General features: G+C 44.8%; 1 protein-coding gene across 1 annotated transcript in view; it reads left to right on the top strand.

Annotated features, from left to right (window-relative positions):
- The window catches only part of LOC126101459 (hemicentin-2-like), a 496,135-nt gene that overhangs the window by 333,868 nt on the left and 136,598 nt on the right, over window positions 1-25,669 (top strand). Inside the window, exons 5-6 of the mRNA XM_049912112.1 lie at window positions 19,150-19,295; window positions 22,219-22,363. Coding sequence (XP_049768069.1) covers window positions 19,150-19,295; window positions 22,219-22,363 — 291 coding nt within the window. The remainder of the gene's footprint in view (window positions 1-19,149; window positions 19,296-22,218; window positions 22,364-25,669) is intronic.

Consider the following 25,669-nt stretch of genomic DNA (forward strand, 5'->3'; position numbering starts at 1 on the left):
TGTTCCCTTTGATTTACGGTCGAATACCGATGGTCTCGTGCCCATTTCAGTCCTAATAGACGAGTCGTTGGGTCAGTATGTGAACACGTAGGTGTGGTGTGCTGCGGAGCTCCGTGGTGGACAGCATACGATGAACAGTATAGGACGAGCGGTGTGCATGCATCAGCATTGTGCTCTTTTGGCAGAGATGTCACAGATCGCCATCTATCGTACTTTGCAGAGCAGACAAGCCACCGAACCCCACATTCTGTGAAGAGCCGTGGACATCCAACCATTTAGCGCCTAGTGGTAGTCCTCCGATCTCTTTCCGTAGATGCCCACGACATGAGTACGTGAACAGTCATGATCCAGTCGTGATCCACCGTCCGTGTCTGCTCCGGTTAAATAACTTTTATTTACCAGGTCACGGGCCCGAAATGCCACTAGGCGGTATCCATGTCGCGGTAGGCAGTGGTCATAATGTTCTGTCTCGTCAGTGTATAAGCTGTTAGGCTGATTGTGCGATAGTTCTAACGGTTACCTGTCTTTCCATCTTCGGGATTGTGTAGGCGATATTTACCCGATTGTCTGTTAATGTTGTGACTTGGCAAGACAGCCAAGCCACTATGACCGATAGCCGAAAGGCACGCGTTTAAGCTCACGCAGGCTGGCGTGAGGTCTGGAACAGGACAATGTAATTAATATAGCCAATAAGGTACGTTGCTGCTGGAATACTTAACTTTTAATCCATAATTGGTGTACATCGGTCTGACGGTACATGCGTCACAAGATAAATAACAATTGATAATGGCGCCTTGCTAGGTCGTAGCAAATGACGTAGCTGACGGCTATGCTAACTATTGTCTCGGCAAATGAGAGCGTAATTTGTCAGTGAACCATCTCTAGCAAAGTCGGCTGTACAACTGGGGCGAGTGCTAGGAAGACGCTCTAGACCTGCCGTGTGGCGGCGCTCGGTCTGCAATCACTGACAGTGGCGACACGCGGGTCCGATGTATACTAACGGACCGCGGCCGATTTAAAGGCTACCACCTAGCAAGTGTGGTGTCTGGCGGTGACACCACAGATAATAGTTGTCAAGTTTCACACCAGTTTGTACAGTCGCTTGGTTGCTACTTCCTGCAATGATTTTAGAAGAAGAGGCAACAGTACATAAAAATTAAGCGGACAGATAAAGAACGAAATTAAAAAGTAGAAAAATAATAAGTAGAGAAAGAAATCTGTGGGAGACCTTAAAACAAAACGTGTGTTTATCCAGCGAACTGTCGGGGATCTCACATCGCGAGCTGACTTTTGTTTGCGGAAAAACGTTGACAGTTGTTAGTTTTGAAATGAAAATAACAGTGCAGTATTACGTGCAAATTCTAGTGCAGTCGTTTTAATGTTCTAGTAATAAAGGGCTTTACCACATAGGAGTGCATTTATAACTTTTGTACAATACTGGCGATGTATTTCTGTTTCATTAAATTTCATTTATCGTGTTACAAATTAAGCCAAGTGTTCCATTATAGTCCGCTTTGCAGTATTACGAACAATTTTGCCCATAGAGATAACTTATTCTCGTTGTTAACAAAATCACCTAAAACCAGTTTGTTGATAGCACTCAATCCGATAAGCGAAACCGGTACTCTTCTGAAGTCTGGCAGCTATTAGTTGTAATTAATGTTAGTGATAATGTGGCCGACTTACTACTGCTTATAATGATCCTGCTTCACGTTTTTGTCACGCATATTTTAAATTTACGGCATTCAAATACACAGTTCTCTTCATTCTCTCCCGATGAAAAGTGCAGTGTTTGATTTCCAACTACCTTGATTAAGTAAAAGGTAGATTAAGCTTTCCCAATCTATGAACAGTGACTTTTTACTGTGTAACATAGAACTATGGAGTGAGCAGCGAAACTTCATTAGACCTAGGGTCTAAGCTTTGTAAGTTTATACTACTACACAGTTCACCATTTAAGGTAGCTGTGATAATATACACTACTGGCCATTAAAATTGCTGCACCACGAAGATGACGTGCTACAGACGCGAAATTTAACCGACAGGAAGAAGATGCTGTGATATGCAAATGATTAGCTTTCCCGAGCATTCACACAAGGTTGGCGCCGGTGGCGACGCTTAAACGTGCTGACACGAGGAAAGTTTCCAACCGATTTCTCATACACAAACAGCAGTTATCCGGCGTTGCCTGGTGAAACGTTGTTGTGATGCCTCGTCTAAGGAGGAGAAATGCGTACCATCACGTTTACGACTTTGATAAAGGTCAGATTGTAGCCTATCGCGATTGCGGTTTACCGTATCACGACATTGCTGCTAGCGTTGGTCGAGATCCAATGACTGTTAGCAGAATATGAATTCGGTGGGTTCAGGAGGGTAATACGGAACGCCGTGCTGGATCCCAACGGCCTCGTATCACTAGCAGTCGAGATGACATGCATCTTATCCGCATGGCTGTAACGGATCGTGCAGCCATTTCTCGATCCCTGATTCATCACATGGGGACGTTTGCTAGACAACAACCATCTTCACGAACAATCCGACGACGTTTGCAGCAGCATGGACTATCAGCTCGTAGACCATGGCTGCGGTGACCCTTGACGCTGCATCACAGACAGGAGCGCCTGCGATGGTGTACTCAACGACTAACATTGGTGCATGAATGGCAAAACGTCATTTTCTCGGATGAATCCAGGTTCTGTTTACAGCATCATGATTGTCGCATCTGTGTTTGGCGACGCCATTGGTTACACGTCTCGGTCACCTCTTGTTCTCATTGACAGCACTTTGAACAGTGGACTGCTGTTCTAGCAGTAGCAAAAATTTGAAACGGCAGTTACATTCCAAATCGAAGAAACAGGAGTAAAGTTACGATGGTCACAGTAGTTGAATAACTTTATTTCTTGTCATGATGGTGAGGTCTTTTTAGACAGTGGTTTCTCTTGGTGCTTGAAGGGAGATGATTGGAGATACTTCGTCTTTGCAGCTGAGCGGTCATCGTAGATGGCTGCCATGCAAAGGTCCGGGATTCGATTTCTGGAACTGCCACTGAACTTTCCTTTGGGGAAGGATCATATGGGGTCCACTCTGCCTCGTGATGCTATTGAAGGAGCTAATTGAATAAGAAACAGCGGCTCCACCGTCACCAAAATGGCCGGGAGCGAGGTGTGGTGACCACATGCATCCGCATGACACCACTAAACACAGGATGAGACTGCGGCTGGTCGGAGTACCTTGAGCCCTCAGGGCCTGAACGAGGAGCTCGTATAATAACAGCCAACTGTGATGGGGTGTTTGAGTGGATTGAGTTATGTCGACAATGTTGTCCAGCGTGACATGTTCTCGTGTTCACTTTTTTGAAATAATTATTTTTAAGAATTCATTATTTATGCTGAAGTAAAATGGTACATATGACGAAAAGAAATACGATACAGATTGCTGAATAGTTCAACAGTTCTACGTCATCTTGGCATTCTTAAATCGGACACGGATAGCTTAGTGGAACTTACGATATGGCACGCAGGTTTACTCAGCTCTGGAAGGAGACGGAGAGGGGTAAATTAGTAGAAGCACATAAAGACCAAGAAATGTAATCAAACTATAGAGATATTGGGTGTAGAGATGAAAGGAGTAGTACCATGCAGGGAGAGATGGAGGTCAGCATAAAAAAAGTTAGTAGCCTGTAAATTTAAAGAAGAGATAGAGAGTGAGAGACGGAGAGATAGCTGGCTCATCATATGCTGCCATACAGAAGCTTTTCGAGAAGAACATAATTAACGTAAGAGTGTTATGTTGCTGTTGTTGTTGTCTTCAAACCGAAGGCAGATCTGACGCTGCTCATCATACGAGCCTCTCCTGTTCAATCATGTTCCTCTGTCTTAACCTGCTTTCTGTAGCAGCGCACTGATCTGCCTCTATACATTTTACCTCACGCACCTGCCTGAGATACTGAAGTAACAATTCCCTGATACTGCTGGATGTATCCACTCAACCGATCCTTTGTTTTAATCAATCTGTGCGATAAACTTCGTTTCGCCCCAATCTGGTGCCGTACCTCCTCATTAGTTAGGCAGTCCTCCTAACAAATCTTCAGTATTACGACTGTGAAACTTGTAATCGTCTTCTTCCAAGCAATAGGTGTCCTAGTCGCCTGTTCCGGTCTCTATCATTCATTCGTTGTTCTATTACGTCGTCGACTAAGTTCTCTTTTTCCAATCGAGAGATAATTCATTATCCTCTTTGGAAGCCTATTTTCTGCAATGCTATCAACGTGATCCTCCTTCAAAATCGTTCAAATGGTTCAAATGGTTCTGAGCACTATGGGACTTAACATCTGAGGTCATCAGTCCCCTAGAATTTAGAACTACTTCAACCTAACTAACCTAAGGACATTACACATGTGGTGTCACCGCCAGACACCACACTTGCTAGGTGGTAGCTTAAATCGGCCGCGGTCCATTAGTACATGTCGGACCCGCGTGTCGCCACTGTCAGTACTTGCAGACCTAGCGCCACCACATGGCAGGTCTAGAAAGACGGACTAGCACTCGCCCCAGTTGTACGGACGACATTGCTAGCGACTAGACGTACGAAGCCTTCCTCTCATTTGCCGAGAGACAGTTAGAATAGCCTTCAGCTAAGTCCATAGCTACGACCTAGCAAGGCGCAGTTAACCATATCTGGAGAGAGTCTTACTTGTATTCACCATAGAGATGTACCACACAAGAGAATAAAGTTAAGTATATGAGACGCTCCGTTCTGTTCTTTATAGCATTTATGAAGTATCCTGTTTCAGACTTAACGCAAGACGGCGTGAGTTGACGCGTGCCCTATCGGCTACTTCATTGTGGACTGGCTGCTCTTGTCAGTCCACAAAAACACACATCCATGCCCGATGCAGGATTCGAACCTGCGACCGTAGCGGTCGCGCGTTCCAGACTGAAACGCCTAGAACCGCTCGGCCACACCGGCTGGCGATCCTTCTTCCATTGAATTCTATTCTTTTCTATGTTATCATTAACTGGGAAGGTTTCTAAATGTGATGTTATTGTTTCTTTCCTTATTTGACCATTTATTGCATTCCCTGACATATTTCATGAACTTCATTTCTGCTGCTTGCATATATGATTTTTCGTTTTTTCTTGTTTTCCACGATTCGGAACCGTGCATAAGAACAGATAGAGCAATTACTTTACAGAATTTTATTGGTGTACATTTTCTTGTTTTAAATTCCAAGGTTTTTCCAATTGTTTTGCAGATAGCTTAATTGTTATTAACCTTCTTCTGAATATCTTTGCCATAATTAAAACTAATATCATATCCTCGATAATTTAAAGGGGATACTTGTTGTAAGATTCTCTCGTTTATTATTATTTGAGGTCTGACAGGATTCTTTCTTTCGAAAGCCATTATCTACGTCTCTCTTGCAGGTATAGTTAAGTTGTAACATATCGCGTTTCAGTTGAAACTATATATACTGCTCTTGTAGTGTGCCAGTGAAAATAAATTCATTACACGTTTTCTGTGTTGTTCCTGTCTCCACCACAGATAATTCTAAAACCGACGACTACGAAGTTTGTGAGAGGCTCTTTGCCGCGACAGGTGCCACACTTCCTGAGCTGAGGAAAGGCACCTCGTGAGTTCAGTTCCAAACAGAATGGCAGTTACGTAAATTCCCCCGGTGTTAGGAGGCCCCTGGGAGAAACTTTTGTGGCGTCAGCTGTCTCACGTTAAACTGCCTTCGCTGCTGACACGACGTGGCGAATGTAAGGTGGACCTGCTGCCTCGCCATCTGCTGTGATGAGCAAAGTAGTCTCGCGGGCGCAACGCTCCAAACATTTCGGCGTAGGCGTAAAGAGCTGGCATGACTATTACACGACTGCAGTCGCTGACGAAAGCCACGGCACGCGACTGGAGTGAGGCAGCGTCGGGCTCTGGCGTGACGGAGTTGGAGGCTTGTTGAGGATCAGCCTACCCCGCGTTGCCTGGTGGTGTTCGCAAAACGGCGAGGCCCGCAGGCAGTGATGGACTGGGCTGTGGCACGGAACCATGCTGCGCTCGCAAACACCCACTCGAGTTTTGCCTCAGGAGATCACAACACGTTCCGTTAAAATTTTTTCTGTAACCACGTCTGTGGATGTTCCATGTGCTGTACTTTTCAGTCGCTTTCTCCTGCAACAACATTTCCGCTACTGCCGAGAGCGAATCCCGAACGATATTTTTCAGCGCCATTTTGTGATGGCTCTCCAAGCCGACGTACTACGGTACTGTGGCGCGGCTATTTTAATGAACACCGGCACTACGGACGTGTATCTACAAAGAAACAAAAAATTAATGACCGCCCCTTGCATACAGGGTGTTTCAAACTCTTTGCGTCGTAATATGTGACTTCATGAGGAACAATTTTGTTAAAGAAAAAAGCTTCGCTGACGCTTCCCAGCGACACCAAAGTCGAATTTTATTTGTTATTCCCATCACAGGTGGTACGCCGTAGGCACTCGTCGGCGGGCGTATGAAGACTGAAGTTCCTGATTCGCTTCTAAAATGTATTTCTCCAATTAGAGAAATTCATTCTTAAAGTTTTCTCTCCGGATATCACTCTTTCGGTTTACTGGTGTAGCTATCAAGCAGCACACGTGGTTAGTAGAGCCTGCCAGTTAAGTGAAATCTCGTCGTCCTGAAACAGGGAACACGAAAGAATACCTAACGTGTCCGGGAATCGTCAGCGTATATTTTGTTTCTGACACAAGTTGTTCCCCATGGCGTAGTCATGAACCTTAGATGATTGATGCAATGACTTTGAAACACCCTGTGGACACGATTCCCGACTGACCCTAATTCTCAAGTGCTGGTTGCCACTGATGTTGTGACCCCATTGCTTTTCCACTTTGCCCGCAGCCACACAGTATTCTCGCTAATGCACAAACAATAGCATGCATCGACATCCAGACAGTGGTACCGCCTGTCGTGGCTTATTTATACAGATGCATACCATCGTTTGTCCCCTTGCAGGAGTGCAGTGAGGCTGCGAGCAGAGGGGAAAATGAAAGGGGTCACAACATCGGTGATGAGCAGCAAGTGGAGATTTGAGTCAGACGGAAAGCGTGTCCGGATGGCCGAGGTGATCAAGAGAAGTGTAAAGTCCTGGCCCCAGTCCCGATCTGGTCACAAATTTTCAAATGAAACTGTTGAATTATTTCAACGGCCAAAGCAAGTAGGTCATATTAATTTCCCTTTAGTTACTGATATCTGGTATACTTACGGCGATTGTTCGTGTCTCTTCCTTCGAACATTTCTGAAAGAAGACACCATACATAGACAATACACTCCTGGCAATGGAAAAAAGAACACATTGACACCGGTGTGTCAGACCCACCATACTTGCTCCGGACACTGCGAGAGGGCTGTACAAGCAATGATCACACGCACGGCACAGCGGACACACCAGGAACCGCGGTGTTGGCTGTCGAATGGCGCTAGCTGCGCACCATTTGTGCACCGCCGCCGTCAGTGTCAGCCATTTTGCCGTGGCATACGGAGCTCCATCGCAGTCTTTAACACCGGTAGCATGCCGCGACAGCGTGGACGTGAACCGTATGTGCAGTTGACGGACTTTGAGCGAGGGCGTGTAGTGGGCATGCGGGAGGCCGGGTGGACGTACCGCCGAATTGCTCAACACGTGGGGCGTGAGGTCTCCACAGTACATCGATGTTGTCGCCAGTGGTCGGCGGAAGGTGCACGTGCCCGTCGACCTGGGACCGGACCGCAGCGACGCACGGATGCACGCCAAGACCGTAGGATCCTACGCAGTGCCGTAGGGGACCGCACCGCCACTTCCCAGCAAATTAGGGACACTGTTGCACCGGGGGTATCGGCGAGGACCATTCGCAACCGTCTCCATGAAGCTGGGCTACGGTCCCGCACACCGTTAGGCCGTCTTCCGCTCGCGCCCCAACATCGTGCAGCCCGCCTCCAGTGGTGTCGCGACAGGCGTGAATGGAGGGACGAATGGAGACGTGTCGTCTTCAGCGATGAGAGTCGCTTCTGCCTTGTTGCCAATGATGGTCGTATGCGTGTTTGGCGCCGTGCAGGTGAGCGCCACAATCAGGACTGCATACGACCGAGGCACACAGGGCCAACACCCGGCATCATGGTGTGGCGAGCGATCTCCTACACTGGCCGTACACCACTGGTGATCGTCGAGGGGACACTGAATAGTGCACGGTACATCCAAACCGTCATCGAACCCATCGTTGTACCATTCCTAGACCGGCAAGGGAACTTGCTGTTCCAACAGGACAATGCACGTCCGCATGTATCCCGTGCCACCCAACGTGCTCTAGAAGGTGTAAGTCAACTACCCTGGCCAGCAAGATCTCCGGATCTGTCCCCCATTGAGCATGTTAGGGACTGGATGAAGCGTCATCTCACGCGGTCTGCACGTCCAGCACGAACGCTGGTCCAACTGAGGCGCCAGGTGGAAATGGCATGGCAAGCCGTTCCACAGGACTACATCCAGCATCTCTACGATCGTCTCCATGGGAGAATAGCAGCCTGCATTGCTGCGAAAGGTGGATATACACTGTACTAGTGCCGACATTGTGCATGCTCTGTTGCCTGTGTCTATGTGCCTGTGGTTCTGTCAGTGTGATCATGTGATGCATCTGACCCCAGGAATGTGTCAATAAAGTTTCCCCTTCCTGGGACAATGAATTCACGGTGTTCTTATTTCAATTTCCAGGAGTGTAGTAATGATATGCCTCGGAGGACATTACATCTACTTCAATGTGGGTGCATTCCGTCGTTCGTCGCCTTGCAGGAATACTGTGAGGCTGCGAACAAAGGGTAAAATGAATGGGTGAACAAAATCAGTGGTGAGCATAACTTTGCAGTTTGAGTTGGACGGGCAGCGTGTAAGGATGGACAAGACGGTACAAGTGACTGTACGCAAGGAGTGGAGTATCCGGATTCGAGTACCAGTCTGGTAACAAATATTCTCGGGGAGCATTTACATGATTCGGCATGAAAATTAACTAAATCAACTGATTTATCAAGGAACCTATGCACTGTTAAGTCATAGTGGGAGGGGGCTCCATCTTGCTACAAGTAGGAACCTTCATTATACTGCTGTAGACGTAATTGTGTAATAACAGTACCCTGCAGCATGTTAATATAAAAATTGTCCGTAGTTAACGGTCCTATGGTAGACATAAAAGGCACGCCTATGCTGTAACCGCTGACTGATTCAGCTTAAAACTATCCTCGTCAGACGAACAAAGTTTTCGCCTTGCACGATCATTTTATATTTCTTGGTTCAGAAGACTCTAAACGCGATATCGGTAACCCTCTAGTAGTCAATGATGTAATCTTAACCGATACACTTACAAACCTAAACGTTGAATTAGACAACTCACCACAGGTTCTCCTTTTGGATTTATCTGGGCTTTGGATAAAAGCCTATGCAACTACCATTTCACCACTCGTTGGCGCATTACAGACACACTCAGTTCGATCACTCTGTTACACGACCTATAAATCTATAGCCTACTTGATGGAGGCTGATGACATTCTTCTGCAAATTTCTATCGAACCTTTTCAACATTCTCTTTTTCCCCAGTATTGTTTAATAACACAGTTCCGTTTCTCGTTGTTTAAATTACCAGCCACGATTATCAGAATATCTGAAAAAAGTAGAAAAGCAATCTTAGAGCAGAAACAAATAGCATACCTGTTTCATACGTACATATTCATCCCCAGGTATACTTCTGAGTGTACTATTCTGTCTATGTGAGGTTGTTAACATATTGCTCATTCAACTGTGCGCATTTTTATCGCGGCTGGGTTCTCTCTTTAAGCTACACTCCAACTATGATCCCTGATGAAGCACGAATTCCATACCGTGGAGAAATTGCACGAGTAATTTGAAAATTCATATATCTTTCGTTGTTGGTAGATGTATGAAATTACTTGACAACCTGGCTCTACAGTTGCCTTAAAATACTCTAAGTGGACATACAAAAACAAAATATTTAATGGCTATTACTTCTCTAAATTAACAGTCGTGGATTTACATCCCTTATTTTGTGCTAATGCTTTCTAAGACATTTCTGGACCAAAATCGTTGTATATAATCCAGTTGAAACTTTCCTCTTCGGAGCCAATCCGAGAAGGTAACGCTTTCAAGACTCGATAAAATAAAAACTGAGGCCGGTATATGTTTTGAGTCATTTAACGATTTCACTTTCAGTCCGTTCAACACCGCAAATATAGAGATTGGAAGCAGTCAGTTTTTCCGACTTCCTGCAGTGACAATCATCTCCTTGTGCGTAAACTAGAAGCAATCGGATGGCGCATTGCTGCTTGAGCTGCTGACACGGAAACTGGGTTATGCAAGTGACGGCCTGATAACGAATTTGAACAGTGAACGAATGTATCTAATGAGGGCCGATAAGCAAGATGTATAACACTCTGGTTTTTTACTTCACTGTTTACTTATAGCGCTTTCAAACTGACGAATGAGAATATTAAGCAATGGAAAATCCAAGATGGAAATAATGCCAATATTATGAGAAAGACATATTGCTACTCAGCATCTTGAGTTGAGGGCAGGGACAACAAAAAGACACCAAAACAAGTAAGGTCTCAGACAAAATTCTTTCTTCTGAAGCAGACAACAGACACACACACACACACACACACACACACACACACACACACACACAAATTCGCGCAAGTACAGCTATGCACACACGTGATCACTGTCTCTGGCTGCCGAGTCAGGCTGTCAAGGAAGGATATGCATCTGTTGTCTACATCAGAAAAAGGAGTTTTGGCCGAAAGCTTGCTTGTTTAGCGGTCTTTTTGTTGCGCCTTTCTGCAATTCAACATGTCTACTGTAGAATGGAAACATGAACTGTCTCAGAATATATCTGAGATAAAAATACAAGTAAGATACGTTAAAGTGGGATAAATATGCATACAAAAAATATTCACGTTCAGTGCTTAACGTAAGAGAGAAGAGAAGTAGACGATCGCTCTCCCTTTCCATTGGCCTCATTGGGCACTGACTAGCATTTTCGCATCAATCGAAAATGGTCTCCCCCCGAAGTATCTACGACCCTAGATCGAGGCAATTGTCGTTATGACTGTACGTAATATACAATTTGTAAACAATATCCCCACCTCTCTTACAGCGATGAACAGACAGGAACGACTTGGATGTGCTAAATGGTATCGAATTTATGCTACTATTTTTTTCCTGTTACCACATAGCGTTTTCAAACTGACCAGTAAAAGCAGTAAGTATTTCACAATATACCTGAGATAATGAACCAAATATGCTACGATCCGTGAACTTTGACCGGTAAGTCCTAACCATCCACCTGAAATAAACGACATTCCCTCAGAATTATTAAGATTAAAGTACCCTCACACTACAAGAATTTCCAAAAACCAAAGAAAGGATGTTATTGACCAGTGCGAGCATTACTGAAACACGAATTTAATAAGTTATAGTTACAAAATACTGAAACTAATTACCTACAACGTATTGAAAGACTGTTGAAACTGATTTCGTGATAGATCAGTTTGGTTTCCAGAGAAGTGAAGAAACATGTCAAACAAACGGTTTTTGAAACTCTTGGTAGTAATACATTCTTTGGAATTCTGAAGTTATCAGGCAGAAAATACAGTGAGCGAAAGGTTGTCTTCAGATTACGCAGAAACCAGTGTGCAGTTGGGACATGTAAAGGAAATCAGATGGAGTCAGTAATTAAGAAAGGGATGTAATAGGGTTTAATTATATTGTATGACATAACGTATTTGTAGTGAGAATAAACCCAGTTCCACAGTTCCACTGTAATACAATCTAAGACAAAAAACAAAGAAAGACGATGCATCACGAAGAAATTATTCGAATTAGACGGAAACTGGTATATATGGTTTACAGGAGCAGACAGGCAAATGATTACAATTTCAGAAGAAGTGGGTGATTTATTGAAGAGAAAGACCCTCACAAACTGAGCAAATCAAGAATGTGTCTGTCTACCTCTGACCGTTATGGGAGCAGCTTTTCGGCTTGGTATTGGTTGATAGAGTTCTCCTGAGGATATCGTGCCAACTTTCATCTAACTGGCGCGTTAGATGGTCAAAATCCCTAGGTAGTCGCTCTGCTCATAATCCTACTAACGTTCTCAGTTAGAGTGAGATCCGGCGACCCTGATAGCCAAGATACTGTTTGACAAGCATGAAGATATGCAATAGAAACTCTTGCCGTGTGCCGTCGGGCGTTATCTTGCCGAAATGTAAGTCCAGGATGGCTTACCATGAAGGAATACAAAATGGGGGTAGAATATCGTCGACGTACTGCTGTGCTATGTGGATGACGCGGTTGACGACCAAACGGGTCCTCGTATGAAATGAAATGGCACCTGACATCGTTTACCTGGTTGTCGAGCTATATGGCGGACGACAATCAGGTCGGTTTCATGTTACTCTCCAGGAATTCACCAGACCGTCTTCGACCTGGAATCCCATTTCCTGGAGTACAACTGTCTTCACGGATGAGCTCCGCTTCGATCTGAGCCCCGGTGATGAGCGACAGAGTGTCTGGAGGCCCACCGGACAGCGGTTGTATACCAACCTGACTGTCTTGGCTAGCAAGGTGGCTGAATCCCTCCCAAATTCAGAACGTTTAGAGCGTTATGGCCAGGACAGTCCAACCATCTGGGTATTTTGACGACCTAAGTAGCCAATAGGACATAATATTGCCAGTTATACCTTAGGATAACCTGCAATAACACTATCAATGCGAAGCCGAATAAATTTTTGCATAAAGACCAGAGGTGGACCAACACGTTGTTAACATGGTCAGTTTGAGAAGCTCTTTCTCTTGAATAAATCATACATTTCTTTGTTCGTTTTTACATGCACAGTACACCTACCGAGTTTTGTTCCATTCTGATAACTCCTTCGTGGTATGTCGCTGAGTGTTATTGTTCTTTTAGTAGAGTGTGTATATTTAAAACGCAGTTGTATGTTCTCCATACACATTACAACTGAGAAACATTCTGACTGATAGAACTAACAGCACGTGCAGAGGCTCTTTATTAATACACTCCTGGAAATGGAAAAAAGAACACATTGACACCGATGTGTCAGACCCACCATACTTGCTCCGGACACTGCGAGAGGGCTGTACAAGCAATGATCACACGCACGGCACAGCGGACACACCAGGAACCGCGGTGTTGGGCATGCGGGAGGCCGGGTGGACGTACCGCCGAATTGCTCAACACGTGGGGCGTGAGGTCTCCACAGTACATCGATGTTGTCGCCAGTGGTCGGCGGAAGGTGCACGTGCCCGTCGACCTGGGACCGGACCGCAGCGACGCACGGATGCACGCCAAGACCGTAGGATCCTACGCAGTGCCGTAGGGGACCGCACCGCCACTTCCCAGCAAATTAGGGACACTGTTGCTCCTGGGGTATCGGCGAGGACCATTCGCAACCGTCTCCACGAAGCTGGGCTACGGTCCCGCACACCGTTAGGCCGTCTTCCGCTCACACCCCAACATCGTGCAGCCCGCCTCCAGTGGTGTCGCGACAGGCGTGAATGCAGGGACGAATGGAAACCTGTCGTCTTCAGCGATGAGAGTCGCTTCTGCCTTGGTGCCAATGATGGTCGTATGCGTGTTTGGCGCCGTGCAGGTGAGCGCCACAATCAGGACTGCATACGACCGAGGCACACAGGGCCAACACCCGGCATCATGGTGTGGGGAGCGATCTCCTACACTGGCCGTACACCACTGGTGATCGTCGAGGGGTCGCTGAATAGTGCACGGTACATCCAAACCGTCATCGTACCCATCGTTCTACCATTCCTAGACCGGCAAGGGAACTTGCTGTTCCAACAGGACAATGCACGTCCGCATGTATCCCGTGCCACCCAACGTGCTCTAGAAGCTGTAAGTCAACTACCCTGGCCAGCAAGATCTCCGGATCTGTCCCCCATTGAGCATGTTTGGGTCTGGATGAAGCGTCGTCTCACGCGGTCTGCACGTCCAGCACGAACGCTGGTCCAACTGAGGCGCCAGGTGGAAATGGCATGGCAAGCCGTTCCACAGGACTACATCCAGCATCTCTACGATCGTCTCCATGGGAGAATAGCAGCCTGCATTGCTGCGAAAGGTGGATATACACTGTACTAGTGCCGACATTGTGCATGCTCTGTTGCCTGTGTCTATGTGCCTGTGGTTCTGTCAGTGTGATCATGTGATGTATCTGACCCCAGGAATGTGTCAATAAAGTTTCCCCTTCCTGGGACAATGAGTTTACGGTGTTCTTATTTCAATTTCCAGGAGTGTACAACATGGTTTCCATGCTCCAGTAAAAAAGCTTGAAATTGTACTATGGACAGCATAAATCTTGTTTTTAGTGTATATGAAGATGAAACTGATAGAGTTTCCTTAGGACGAGTTACTGTGTTTTCAAATATGGTATGTCATATAACCTTTTTTTGTAAATATTTGACAAACCATTTCGCTTTTTAGTAACATACTTAATCTCTAAAAGGGCGCCAAACTTTCAATTGCTTTGATATTTTCTTACGTATGAGAAACTGGTAATCTGGAAATAATAAACAGCGACTGACGGTCTGAAAATAACTGTAATTCTCATTTTAAGTTACATTAATGATTAGCCATATTAGCAGATTACTTTATCTGAACTCTGTTGTAATGAAATCTATACGTATGTACCAAAACCAGTCACAATGTTTAATATCGTTGTTATTATGACGTTAATTTGTGTGCAACGCGTTTCGAAACACTAGTGCCCATCAGTACATAATAACACCAAGTTACGATGTGTAAAATGCTACGTGAGCGTCACTTTTGGATTACATTATGAAAATAGCAAATCGGACGTTATTGGTGCTAAAATAATGCTACAGGAATGAGATGCGAGATCCGCAGCAACAAGTGGAGGTACATACAGTAAGTGTCCTTACTTGACAGCACGTCTTTTGTCAAAAAATGCGCCGTATATTTTTTCCATTTTTATAGAGGGAAGCATGTGCTTTAGATCTAATAAATGCTCTTAAAAATGAAGAAATTAATGACATTAGTAGCTTAAGTGATGTATAACTGACCAATAAGCCTTGATGCCTGATGATGAGCTCTAGTGGGTCGGGTTGCTACGCGAATAAATTAACATCGTATGAATAACAACCTTAAACATACGTCAATTGAAGACACCAAGTCTTTGCAGAAGATTAAGCTCACGACGAACTTACACACAACTTTTTCTGTCTAGATCACCCTATATATCGTGTAATTATGTTACAGCAGACAATTATCATCATATCGATCAGATCAGCAATTTGAATAAACGATACAACGTATTATGGAAAATAGTAAATGATTTTCGTTTTGTTTTAGTCATCAGTTCACTGACTGGTTTGGTACGGTCTCCCACGAATTGTGGCCGAGCGGTTCTAGGCGCTTCAGTCTGGAACCGCGTGACCGCTACGGTCGAAGGTTCGAATTCTGCCTCGCGCATGGATGCGTGTGATGTCCTTAGATTAGTTAGGTATAAGTAGTTCTAAGTTATAGGGGGCTGATGACCTCAGATGTTAAATTCCATAGTGCTCAGAGTCATTTAAACCATCTACCACCTTCAAGTTTATGACAGTGCACGCCTCTACTCGTAGAATATTACCTTTTAATTCACTATTGCATCTTTTCCTCATGGTCACTTCCCCATTGCCAATTATCTCCAGGAGTGGGGGTCTAATTCAAAATTTCTTGGCAATGAACAGATCATCATGACACTTTTCCCATTACAGGGCATATGTCGTGTGAATATACCTTTTGTGTCTTCAACGGAGTGGTTTCCCATGCTTTCTTCATCCTTAGGCAGATTCAGTCGACTCTGAGAATCAGTTTGCCACTACAAAGGAGAGAGTGTCTCCTGGAACTCAGTTTGTTCCTCCACCGTTTTAGACAAGGTCACTGGCAGAACTAGGGTGACTTCTTCTGTCGAAAGTCTTCCACCGCCGCTGCTGATTTTTATTCGGAATTTAAGCAGTTGCTATGTTCGAATTCGGGTTCGATTAGCAGTAAAAGACGTTACCGCTACACTTCAGTTAAGTTGTGGAACCATGTAAAAGCAGGTACTCGGTAGGAAGGAGTTAGCGCTTATATTCGGTAATATATACCACTTGCTGAGTGCGCGCTTTGCCCGGGTATGTATGTATTCCACTTTCCTATTGGTCCTGCTCTCTGTCCATCTCCAACATCATCCTTTCTCTCTGTCCATTTCCTGAAACCTCTCTCATTCTCCTCCTGTCCCTCTCCCTGTCCATTTTCTCCTCCTCCTCTCTCTGCCTATCTCTTCCTCCTCTTTCCTTTCTTTGTCGGAATCCTCCTTCCCCTCCGTCCCACGTTATCACGCTCATCCCAATAGGAAGATGTTGGGACTCACCCTCACAGTATTACTTTCCAAGTCCTAACTAATATGTGTACCAAATTTGATTGGAATCGTTCCAGGGGTTTAGGATGAGCTTCTTACCCTTGCCCTTGGCAGCTTACGCACATGTTAAATATTCCACACATATTTGTACACTTGTCTCTCCGATATCTCTAGCGAGTTTCGTCCTGCGGCTCAATGTTTATGACGTATCTCCTGAACTACCAATCGCACAGTAGTCTATTTTTCGAGGTATATTCAGATGCATATGTGGATACAGTCTGCGGAATTTCTTGTGTAAAGAAATAATAAATCAAACGTAATGCTTGATGCGGGTTTTTTCACATATAGGTACATATGTGGATATAGTCTGCGGAATGTGTTGCGAATACAGGTAGTTGAAAAGAAGTAGTTTTTTATGCATCGCAGTATTTGACGTCATATCTCCTGATCATTGTGTCATATAGTCACACAGTTTTTTCTATATCCGCCACATGTGGATACTGTCAGCGGAAAGTGTTGCTGATAGAGTCAAAAGCGACAGACTAAAATGTTTAAATATTTTACAAGATGCGGTGGTTTGTCACGTATCTAAATGTTTATGACGTCGTATATCCTGAACTATGTGTCAAGCAATGATGCGATTTTTCTAGTACATTCACTATGTCAATACTGTCTGCAAAATATAACGAGAAGGAAGTTAGTAGTAAAGAAGTAATACACTACTGGCCATTAAAATTGCTACACCAAGGAGAAATGCAGATAATAAACGGGTATTCATTGGACAAATATATTATACTAGAACTGACATGTGATACGCCTGGGCATTGAGTCAAACAGAGCTTGGATGGCGTGTACAGGTACAGCTGCACATGCAGCTTCAACACGATACCACAGTTCATCAAGAGAAGTGACTGGTGTATCGTGACGAGCCAGTTGCTCGGCCTCCATTGACTAGTCGTTTTCAATTGGTGAAAGATCTGGAGAATGTGCTGGCCAGGGCAGCAGTCGAACATTTTCTGTATCCAGAAAGGCCTGTACATGACCTGCAACATGCGGTCGTGCATAATCCTGCTGAAATGTAGGGTTTCGCAGGGATCCAATGAGGGGTAGGGCCACGGGTCGTAACACATCTGAAATATAACGTCCACTGTTCAAAGTTCCGTCAATGCGAACAAGAGGTGACCCAGACGTGTAACCAATGGCACTGCATACCATCACGCCGGATGATACGCCAGTATGGCGATAACGAATACACGCTCACAATGTGTGTACACCGCGATGTCGCCAGTCACGGATGCGACCATCATGATGCTGTAAACAGAACCTGGATTCATCCGAAAAAATGACGTTATTCCATTCGTGCACCCAGGTTCGTTGTTGAGTACACCATGGCAGGCGATCCTGTCTGTGATGCAGCGTCAAGGGTAACCGCAGCCATGGTCTCCGAGCAGATAGTCCATGCTGCTGCAAACGTCGTCGAATTGTTCGTGCAGATGGTTGTTGTCTTGCATAGGTCCCCATCTGTTGACTAAGGGATCGAACGTGGCTGCACGATCCGTTACAGACATGCGGATAAGATGCCTGTCATCTCGACTGCTAGTGATACGAGGCCGTTGGGAACCAGTACTGCGTTCCGTATTACCCTCCTGAACCCACCGATTCCATATTCTGCTAACAGTCATTGGATCTCGACCAACGCGAGCAGCAATGTCGCGATACGATAAACCGCAATCGCGATAGGCTACAATCCTACCTTTATCGAAGTCGTAAACGTGATGGTACGCATTTCTTCTCCTCACATGAGGCATCACAACAAAGTTTCACCAGGCAACGGTGGTCAACTGCTGTTTGTGTATGAGAAATCGGTTGGAAACTTTCCTCGTGTCAGCACGTTGTAGGTGTCGCCACCGGCGCCAACCTTGTATGGACGCTCTGAAAAGCTAATCATTTGCATATCACAGCATCTTCTTTTGTCGGTTAAATTTAGCGTCTGTAACACGTCATCTTCGTGGTGCAGCAATTTTAATGGTCTGTAGTGTAAATTAAAACGTCAAGCTTCATGCGGCACTATTACTGCATGAAGAGCGAAAATTTTACAAGAGATAAAATTTTTTCCTTGCGTCATTTGGTGCGAGTTGTCAGTGGGAAAATGTTTCGCAAAGGTTGAAATTATGTGTTAAGTTCGTTGCAAGTCACTATGTGCTGTCATTCTCAAGTACTGGATGACTAAAGTATGGACATATGAACGTCGTGGGCTACACTGCTTTTTCACCTTCACACCTTTGATAGGTAGGTTTTTCCTACCTCCACACAGCTGATTTTCAGACAGTAAGTGATTTGAGTACCAAGTTTGGTTGAAATCGGTCCATTGGTTTAAGTATACAGCCATTTTTATAATATATATGGGTTGGCGTAACCTGTTGTAATGATCTCCTGATGGCAACCTGCCGAAACGCGTTAGTAGATTAAATAAAGGGCAATCTGGACAGAAAACAAAAACTGTGATCAAACTTCATTTTGGAGGTACATTGATATATCATTTATGTTGCATTGCTGGAAAACAATATACTAGTGCTGCAGAGAGACATAGTGACCAGCAGTAGATGGAACGATGCATCCACCCATCCTAGGAAGGTAGTTTCAGACGCAGCTGGAGTGACGCCGTTGGCGTGTTGTGTGCAGTTCGGCCCCTGGAGGTGCGGCTGACGGAGCGGCCGGACCAGCTGGAAGCGGGCCAGCGCTACAAGGTGGCGTGCGAGTCGACGGGGTCCCGGCCGCCGGCGGTCATCACCTGGTACAAGGGCAACCGTCCACTCAAGAGGTTCCGGGTACGTACTCGCAGGTGCATCCTCGCACAGTGTGTGTTGCCCACGCCAGTAGCTGACGACAAACAGGGGGCTCTTTTGGGGAAACTGTCAGACATTGTTAATACCAAAAAAAAAGCACAGTTGCGCCACCAGATATCCGCTGTGGTGTCCTGTGAGCGGCTACCAGCGAAGTTTGTATCCCGGAAAGTCCATTAATATTCCGAATTCCACAATTTGTTCACAGGTAGGAGAGCGAAGGGTTCTTTCGTGACGTTTTACTTTCTAATACATACTGGTGAAGTTCACTGGAGTTGCTTGAACAAGACCTGCAATGCCAAAAGTTCTTTATTCGAAGGTGATCATAATTTTCTATGTACCTCAATCACACAATGTTTACTCGTCGCCATTTCGTCAGAAACTAGAAAGGGTAACATAAAATCCACATTACAAACACGAAAATCGTATCTCTTCTAGATGATAGTGCTTACTTTAAAATAAACGTGGAATAAAACATGGTCCATACCAGGCGATCAACATATTCTGGTTGATGACGCATGCTTTAAAATAAACATGGAATGAAACACGGTCCATACCAGTCTATCAGCACATGTATATAGGATGTACTGTCATTGTATCTAAAAGTCCTGGGATCTGAACGTATGTAGGTCACGCAAGTTGTACACAGCTGCTCATCCCACTCCTAGCGCTACATGCGCGTCGTCTATATGTGACTCCAAAAAGTGAAAATTATTTTTTTATAACTATACTTCTGTATGTAATTGTTAGCATTGCCAAGTGGAATATACAGGGTGTTACAGAAAGTTACGGCCAAACTTTCAGGAAACATTCCTCACACACAAATAAAGAAAAGATGTTATGTGGATATGTGTCCGGAAACGCTTAATTTCCATGTTAGAGCTCATTTTAGTTTCTTCCACCTACGCTCAATGGAGCACGTTATCATGATTTCATACGGGATACTCTACCTGTGCTGCTAGAACATGTGCCTTTACAAGTACGACACAACATGTGGTTCATGAACGATGGAGCTCCTGCACATTTCAGTCGAAGTGTTCGTACGCTTCTTAACGACAGATTCGGTGACCGGTAGGTTGGTAGAGGCGGACCAATTCCATGGCCTCCACGCTCTCCTGACCTCAACCCTCTTGACTTTCATTTGTGGGGGCATTTGAAAGCTCTCGTCTACACAACCCCGGTACCAAGTGTAGAGACTCTTCGTGCTCGTATTGTGGACGGCTGTGATACAATACGCCATTCTCCAGGGCTGCATCAGCGCATCAGGGATTCCATGCGACGGAGGGTGGATGCATGTATCCTCGCTAACGGAGGACATTTTGAACATTTCCTGTAACAAAGTGTTTGAAGTCACGCTGGTACGTTCTGTTGCTGTGTTTTTCCATTCCATGATTAATGTGATTTGAAGAGAAGTATTAAAATGAGCTCTAATATGAAAAGTAAGCGTTTCCGGACACATGTCCACATAAAATATTTTCTTTGTTTGTGTGTGAGGAATTTTTCCTGAAAGTTTGGCCGTACCCTTTTGTAACACCCTGTATACGAGCATTGTAAAATTATATAGCAAGTGAAAAATATTTTAAGAGCACACTTGTTACGATCGTCGTCCGTAGCTCCCCCTTAAAGTTTCTCTACTTCAGCGCTCAAAACAGCTACAATCCTTGTCCCGCCCACTTTGGTACTCTTTATGATATTCGAGTAACTTACATACTGTCCAAATGGCTTAGCCCCGATTGTTCCATATTGAACCTTTAAGCGCACACGCAGGCTAGGCGCACGCAGTCGACACTGTGGAAATTAGAGCCGTACTACAGGTAGCGATTCAAGCGGCCAGGACGGGAAATGTGGACAATGCATATTTTTTTGAACTGAACCGTACTGCTACCTGCCTAGAAGTGGTTACACTAGATCTGTCATACTCCGTCAGTGTTGTCAGCTGCTCCATTATTTTTCAGTTAAGCCTTATCTAATTGTCAGTCGAGTGTTGTAACAAAACCCATTTATATTGTTATTGTTACCTCAGTTACAGATACTGTAATACTTCTTGCCGATATTGATGTTTAAACATCTAGTTTTTTCCTGCAAATTTAGGTCTTTGTTATATTTTTTCGTTTGATCGTTTCACCTGTGGTCCACTAATGCCCACATTCGGTCCCATAGAGGAAAGTGCCTCTCCCCAATAAGAGTTAGACATCTTCATACGGTACATCGGACGCATAATGCTACAGATGAGATTGATTTCTAAGCAGTTTTGTACGTAAAGCTTTCATAAAAATTCCATCTCTTTTGATTATTTCGAATTAATTAATTTATATTTTTTTAAAAACGTCTGTATCCCGTTACATTTAGCCTAATACAAAAATACAGTTCAAAACTGTCTGCTGCAGCCACCTGGTATTGTTTCAGATACTGGAGCGTTCAAGATGTCTAGAAATTATGTACAAAAATCAGAAAAATACGTATAGTTCGTATATATTATTTTATTATTCACTTAAAAAAGTGCTAAGGCTTCAGGGCCATGTTCATTCAACCTCAGTAGCCGATGCTACGAAAAGGAAAAATAGTTGTGCGTCACGAAGTGGTTTACTGGTAAAATTCCGAGGGCGTAAGTTTTTAAGGGAATCAACCAACATACTACATTTTCCTACGTATATCTCGCGAAAAGACTGCGAAAAGGCAGAGATTCGATCTTACACAGAGACTTACCAATAACCGTCCCGCGCATAGCTGGTGTGTGTCAAAAAATGACTGTAGTACACATAGTGCCCTCTGCTGTACACCATATAGTAGCTGGCTGATTATACGATATGTATCTCTTGTAAGAATACGAACCACACATTTTTAAAACACACTGTGTACGTTCTGTGAGCAGCTATTAAGCGCCTCACTCACTGTCTCTTGCTTACAGGAGGAGACTCTCGACAACTCGACGCTGAGCGAGCTCATTTTCGTGCCGTCCACGGAGGACGACGGCAAGGTGCTGACGTGCCGCGCCGAGAACCCCAACATCACCGGCGCCTACCTCGAGACCAGTTGGACGCTCAGCGTGTTGTGTGAGTACCACACGCCGCAGGCACGTCACGAGAAGAGAGAGTGGCACCGCAACTACTCGCGGCTTATCACGAGAAATGGAATCCGATTCTAAATTTAGCTCCTCACACGACACTTTAACTACTTGTTTCTTCTGTATTACGATAGAAGCGGAGAGAATCACCGTACTTCATTAAGGACTATGATTTTTGCCCGCGTTGAATATGTAATAACGTTTTTGATGTTCCTGAGCGACAGTCACATAGTATTTTTTAAAGCAATGAGACAGTATTGTGGACTCGTGCAACACGTGAACTTGCAGTTTGTTTGGTCATTCGTGTGCCACTATTACGAGTCTCTTCACTGTACTGCCCATGCCTATAAAGTTGCATGAGCTGTCGTTGCTTAATTCCACGTGGCCATATCAAATGGTTGTAAAACGGACTGGCAAATACTCGATGTATAACTTTATTGTATTACTCCTAAGTGACATGTTATTGGCAGAGAGCAACAGTGAGAACAGTACGTGTAATTGCGTAATTTATTTGATTTGAACAATCAGTTAAACTGATCAGTGCCCAAACCAGTTACGACATACTAAGCATTAGCAGTACTTGGTAGATAATTTTCATCCTGTGGAAGCGTCATGCCACGTCAAAAGTCAACATTTCCATAATGTTCATATTAGAGGGGTCAGTTATGACGCATTTTCTGTTTCGAGCTAAGCAATTCATTCGTTGATTTCAGTGTTGGTTACAATGATAGTCGTAACACGTAAAGATGAGATAAAAACAAAAATCCAGAAAATCGGCAGCATTCATCATTACATAACCCCATCCAATATATATGAGATTGTTGCCTGGCAATTAACTCTCATAGCAGTGGCAGCACATGGTTGAAAATATTATTAGGATGCAGTCGACGCAATGACCACATATGAGGGCACAGCTCACAACAAGACTTTAGCAACCGGAATCAGACACGACCAGGACGACCAGCGTGAACGATGGGTCTCTGAAAACCACGGAAAAACAGCAGCGATGGATGGACAACGAAGGCAGGCAGAATGACAAGTACGGATATTGAGCCAAATCGAGAATCTATACATAGCAGTGTCTGGAAATAAACAACGGCGAGTACAACGAACCAAGCGAAAGGGTAGTCGGAATACGACTGAGGTCCGGGCCATTTTTTTTCCTTTATTGGTATTTTAATACCTAAACAACAGGTAGGCTGTCAGCGGCATGCTACGCCGCTCTTCAGCCATAGTGTTGACAATAACAGAACACAGAATGGAGAATCAGAATGAACATAGTGACGTGCAAAAAAAAGTGGTCACAGATACACAAAAAACACGGAGCCGTTCACACTCGACGATAACGACACTTAAAACACGCTGACACGGCGCACAGAACACTGGAGAATCCGACGGCACAAGTGAACGTAGAAGCGTGACGGCGGACACGAAAAAACACAAAACGACGTCACACACAAGAGACACTGATGGCGATGATCTGCGGCGCGCGAATGTTCACTGAACGTGTGCGAGTCCGGGGACCTGCCAAGAGAGGAGGAAGGGAGGCGGTGGGAGAGGGAGAGGTGAGAGCAGAGATGCCACGGGCAGGGGAGATAGGGGGAGGGAGGAAGGGGGAGGGGAAGCCCGGGGGAAGAGGGGTGGAGGGAGGGGACAGGGGAAAAGGAAAGAGAAGGGAAGGGAAGAAAGGGGAGGGAGGGTGCCTAAAGGAAAGGACACCGGAAGTGTGGGGTGGGGCAGGGTCAAAGTTGATAGGAGGGGTAGATGGAGGGGAGGAGGACATCATCAGGGAGGGGGAGCTGACGGAAGCCACCTTGGGAGAGGGTAAGGAGGGTGGAGAGATGGAGACCGGGTGGGATGTGGGAATCCAGGCGCGGCAGCGGGCGGGGCTGGGAGAGGATCGGGGAGACTAGTGGGTGAGGAGGATAGAGTTTACGGGAGGTGTACAGGATCCGTATCCTTTCAAGGAAAAGGAGGAGGTGGGGTAAGGGGATGAGATCGTAGTCCGGGCCACTGCGTTGCTGGCTCTATACCGTGGCTACGAGCACTCATAGGCTGACACGTGGGGCGTGGCCTAACCCTAGAGCTGAGGCGGCGACAGCGGCGCTCGCAAATACTAGGAGCGCCACCTAGCGATTGTTGACTAGGTCCAGGCTTTCTGACTCTTTAGATCTCGATGAAAGAACACTAGCAAAGGAATTCATGAAAATATTGGGCGGGTTAAGACAACACGTTGACAGAACAAAATGAAATTTTTACTATCTTTCACAATGGTATACGAATTGCAGAAAACTTCAGATTTTTCGTTCGAGAGGAAAAAGCTCTCCTGTATCACTGGTGCCACATGATAAATTATAAGAATGGTACACCTATATTTCACTGCCGAGTATATGTAGAGAGCTGTGATACAAAATAGTGATGGTAGTACGGAGGTCGTTTCCCTTCCAGAGTTTAAACATGAAAGACGCTATTATTACAATAAAAATTTCTCAAGATATGGTGAATCTATGTCAAAAATTATGGTAAAAAGTCATGGAAAGTTACCATTAAGATGTTCTCAGTGAGGGAGAAATTGCTAATAATGTACATCTGGAACACACAATTGAGTGGTAGTGACTCATGGAATGTGAGAAAACAGAAACAGAAAAGAATCAAAGCAATTGAGATATAGAGCTATAGAAGATTGTTGAAAATAATTAAGAAGAGGAGGTGCTCCACAGAATCTGCAACGCTAGGAACATGTGGAACACGCTGTCAAGAAGAAGGGACAGAATGATATATGTGTTAAGACATCGAAGAATAATTTCCATAATACTTGAATGAGCTGTGGACGGTAAAAACTGTAGAGAAAGACAGAGATAGGAATACATTCCAGAAATAATTAATGACAGAGGTTAGAAGTGCTATTCTCAGATGAAGTGATTAATACAGGAGTGGAATCCATGGCACGCCACATCAGACCAGTCAGAAGACTGACAGAAAGAGTCAGAAATTTCATAATTTCAACACTTATAGTCGATGGCATTCAATGACAAGTGGATAGGATGTCTAACCAACATACATAATAATTGGGATTTATAAGTAGTTATATTGCATAAAGTCTAATGCATCGCAAAAATGCAGAAAACTTGGGGATGATTTGCAATATTATGCAAACTCTGAAGGTGGCAGGGGTAAAATACAGGGAGCGAAAGGCTATTTACAATTTGTACAGAAACCAGATGGCAGTTATAAGGGTCGAGGGGTATGAAAGGGAAGCAGTGGTTGGAAAGGGAGTGAGACAGTGTTGTAGCCT

The sequence above is a fragment of the Schistocerca cancellata genome, chromosome 9, assembly GCF_023864275.1.
Source record: "Schistocerca cancellata isolate TAMUIC-IGC-003103 chromosome 9, iqSchCanc2.1, whole genome shotgun sequence".
In the NCBI taxonomy this organism is placed as follows: domain Eukaryota; kingdom Metazoa; phylum Arthropoda; class Insecta; order Orthoptera; family Acrididae; genus Schistocerca; species Schistocerca cancellata.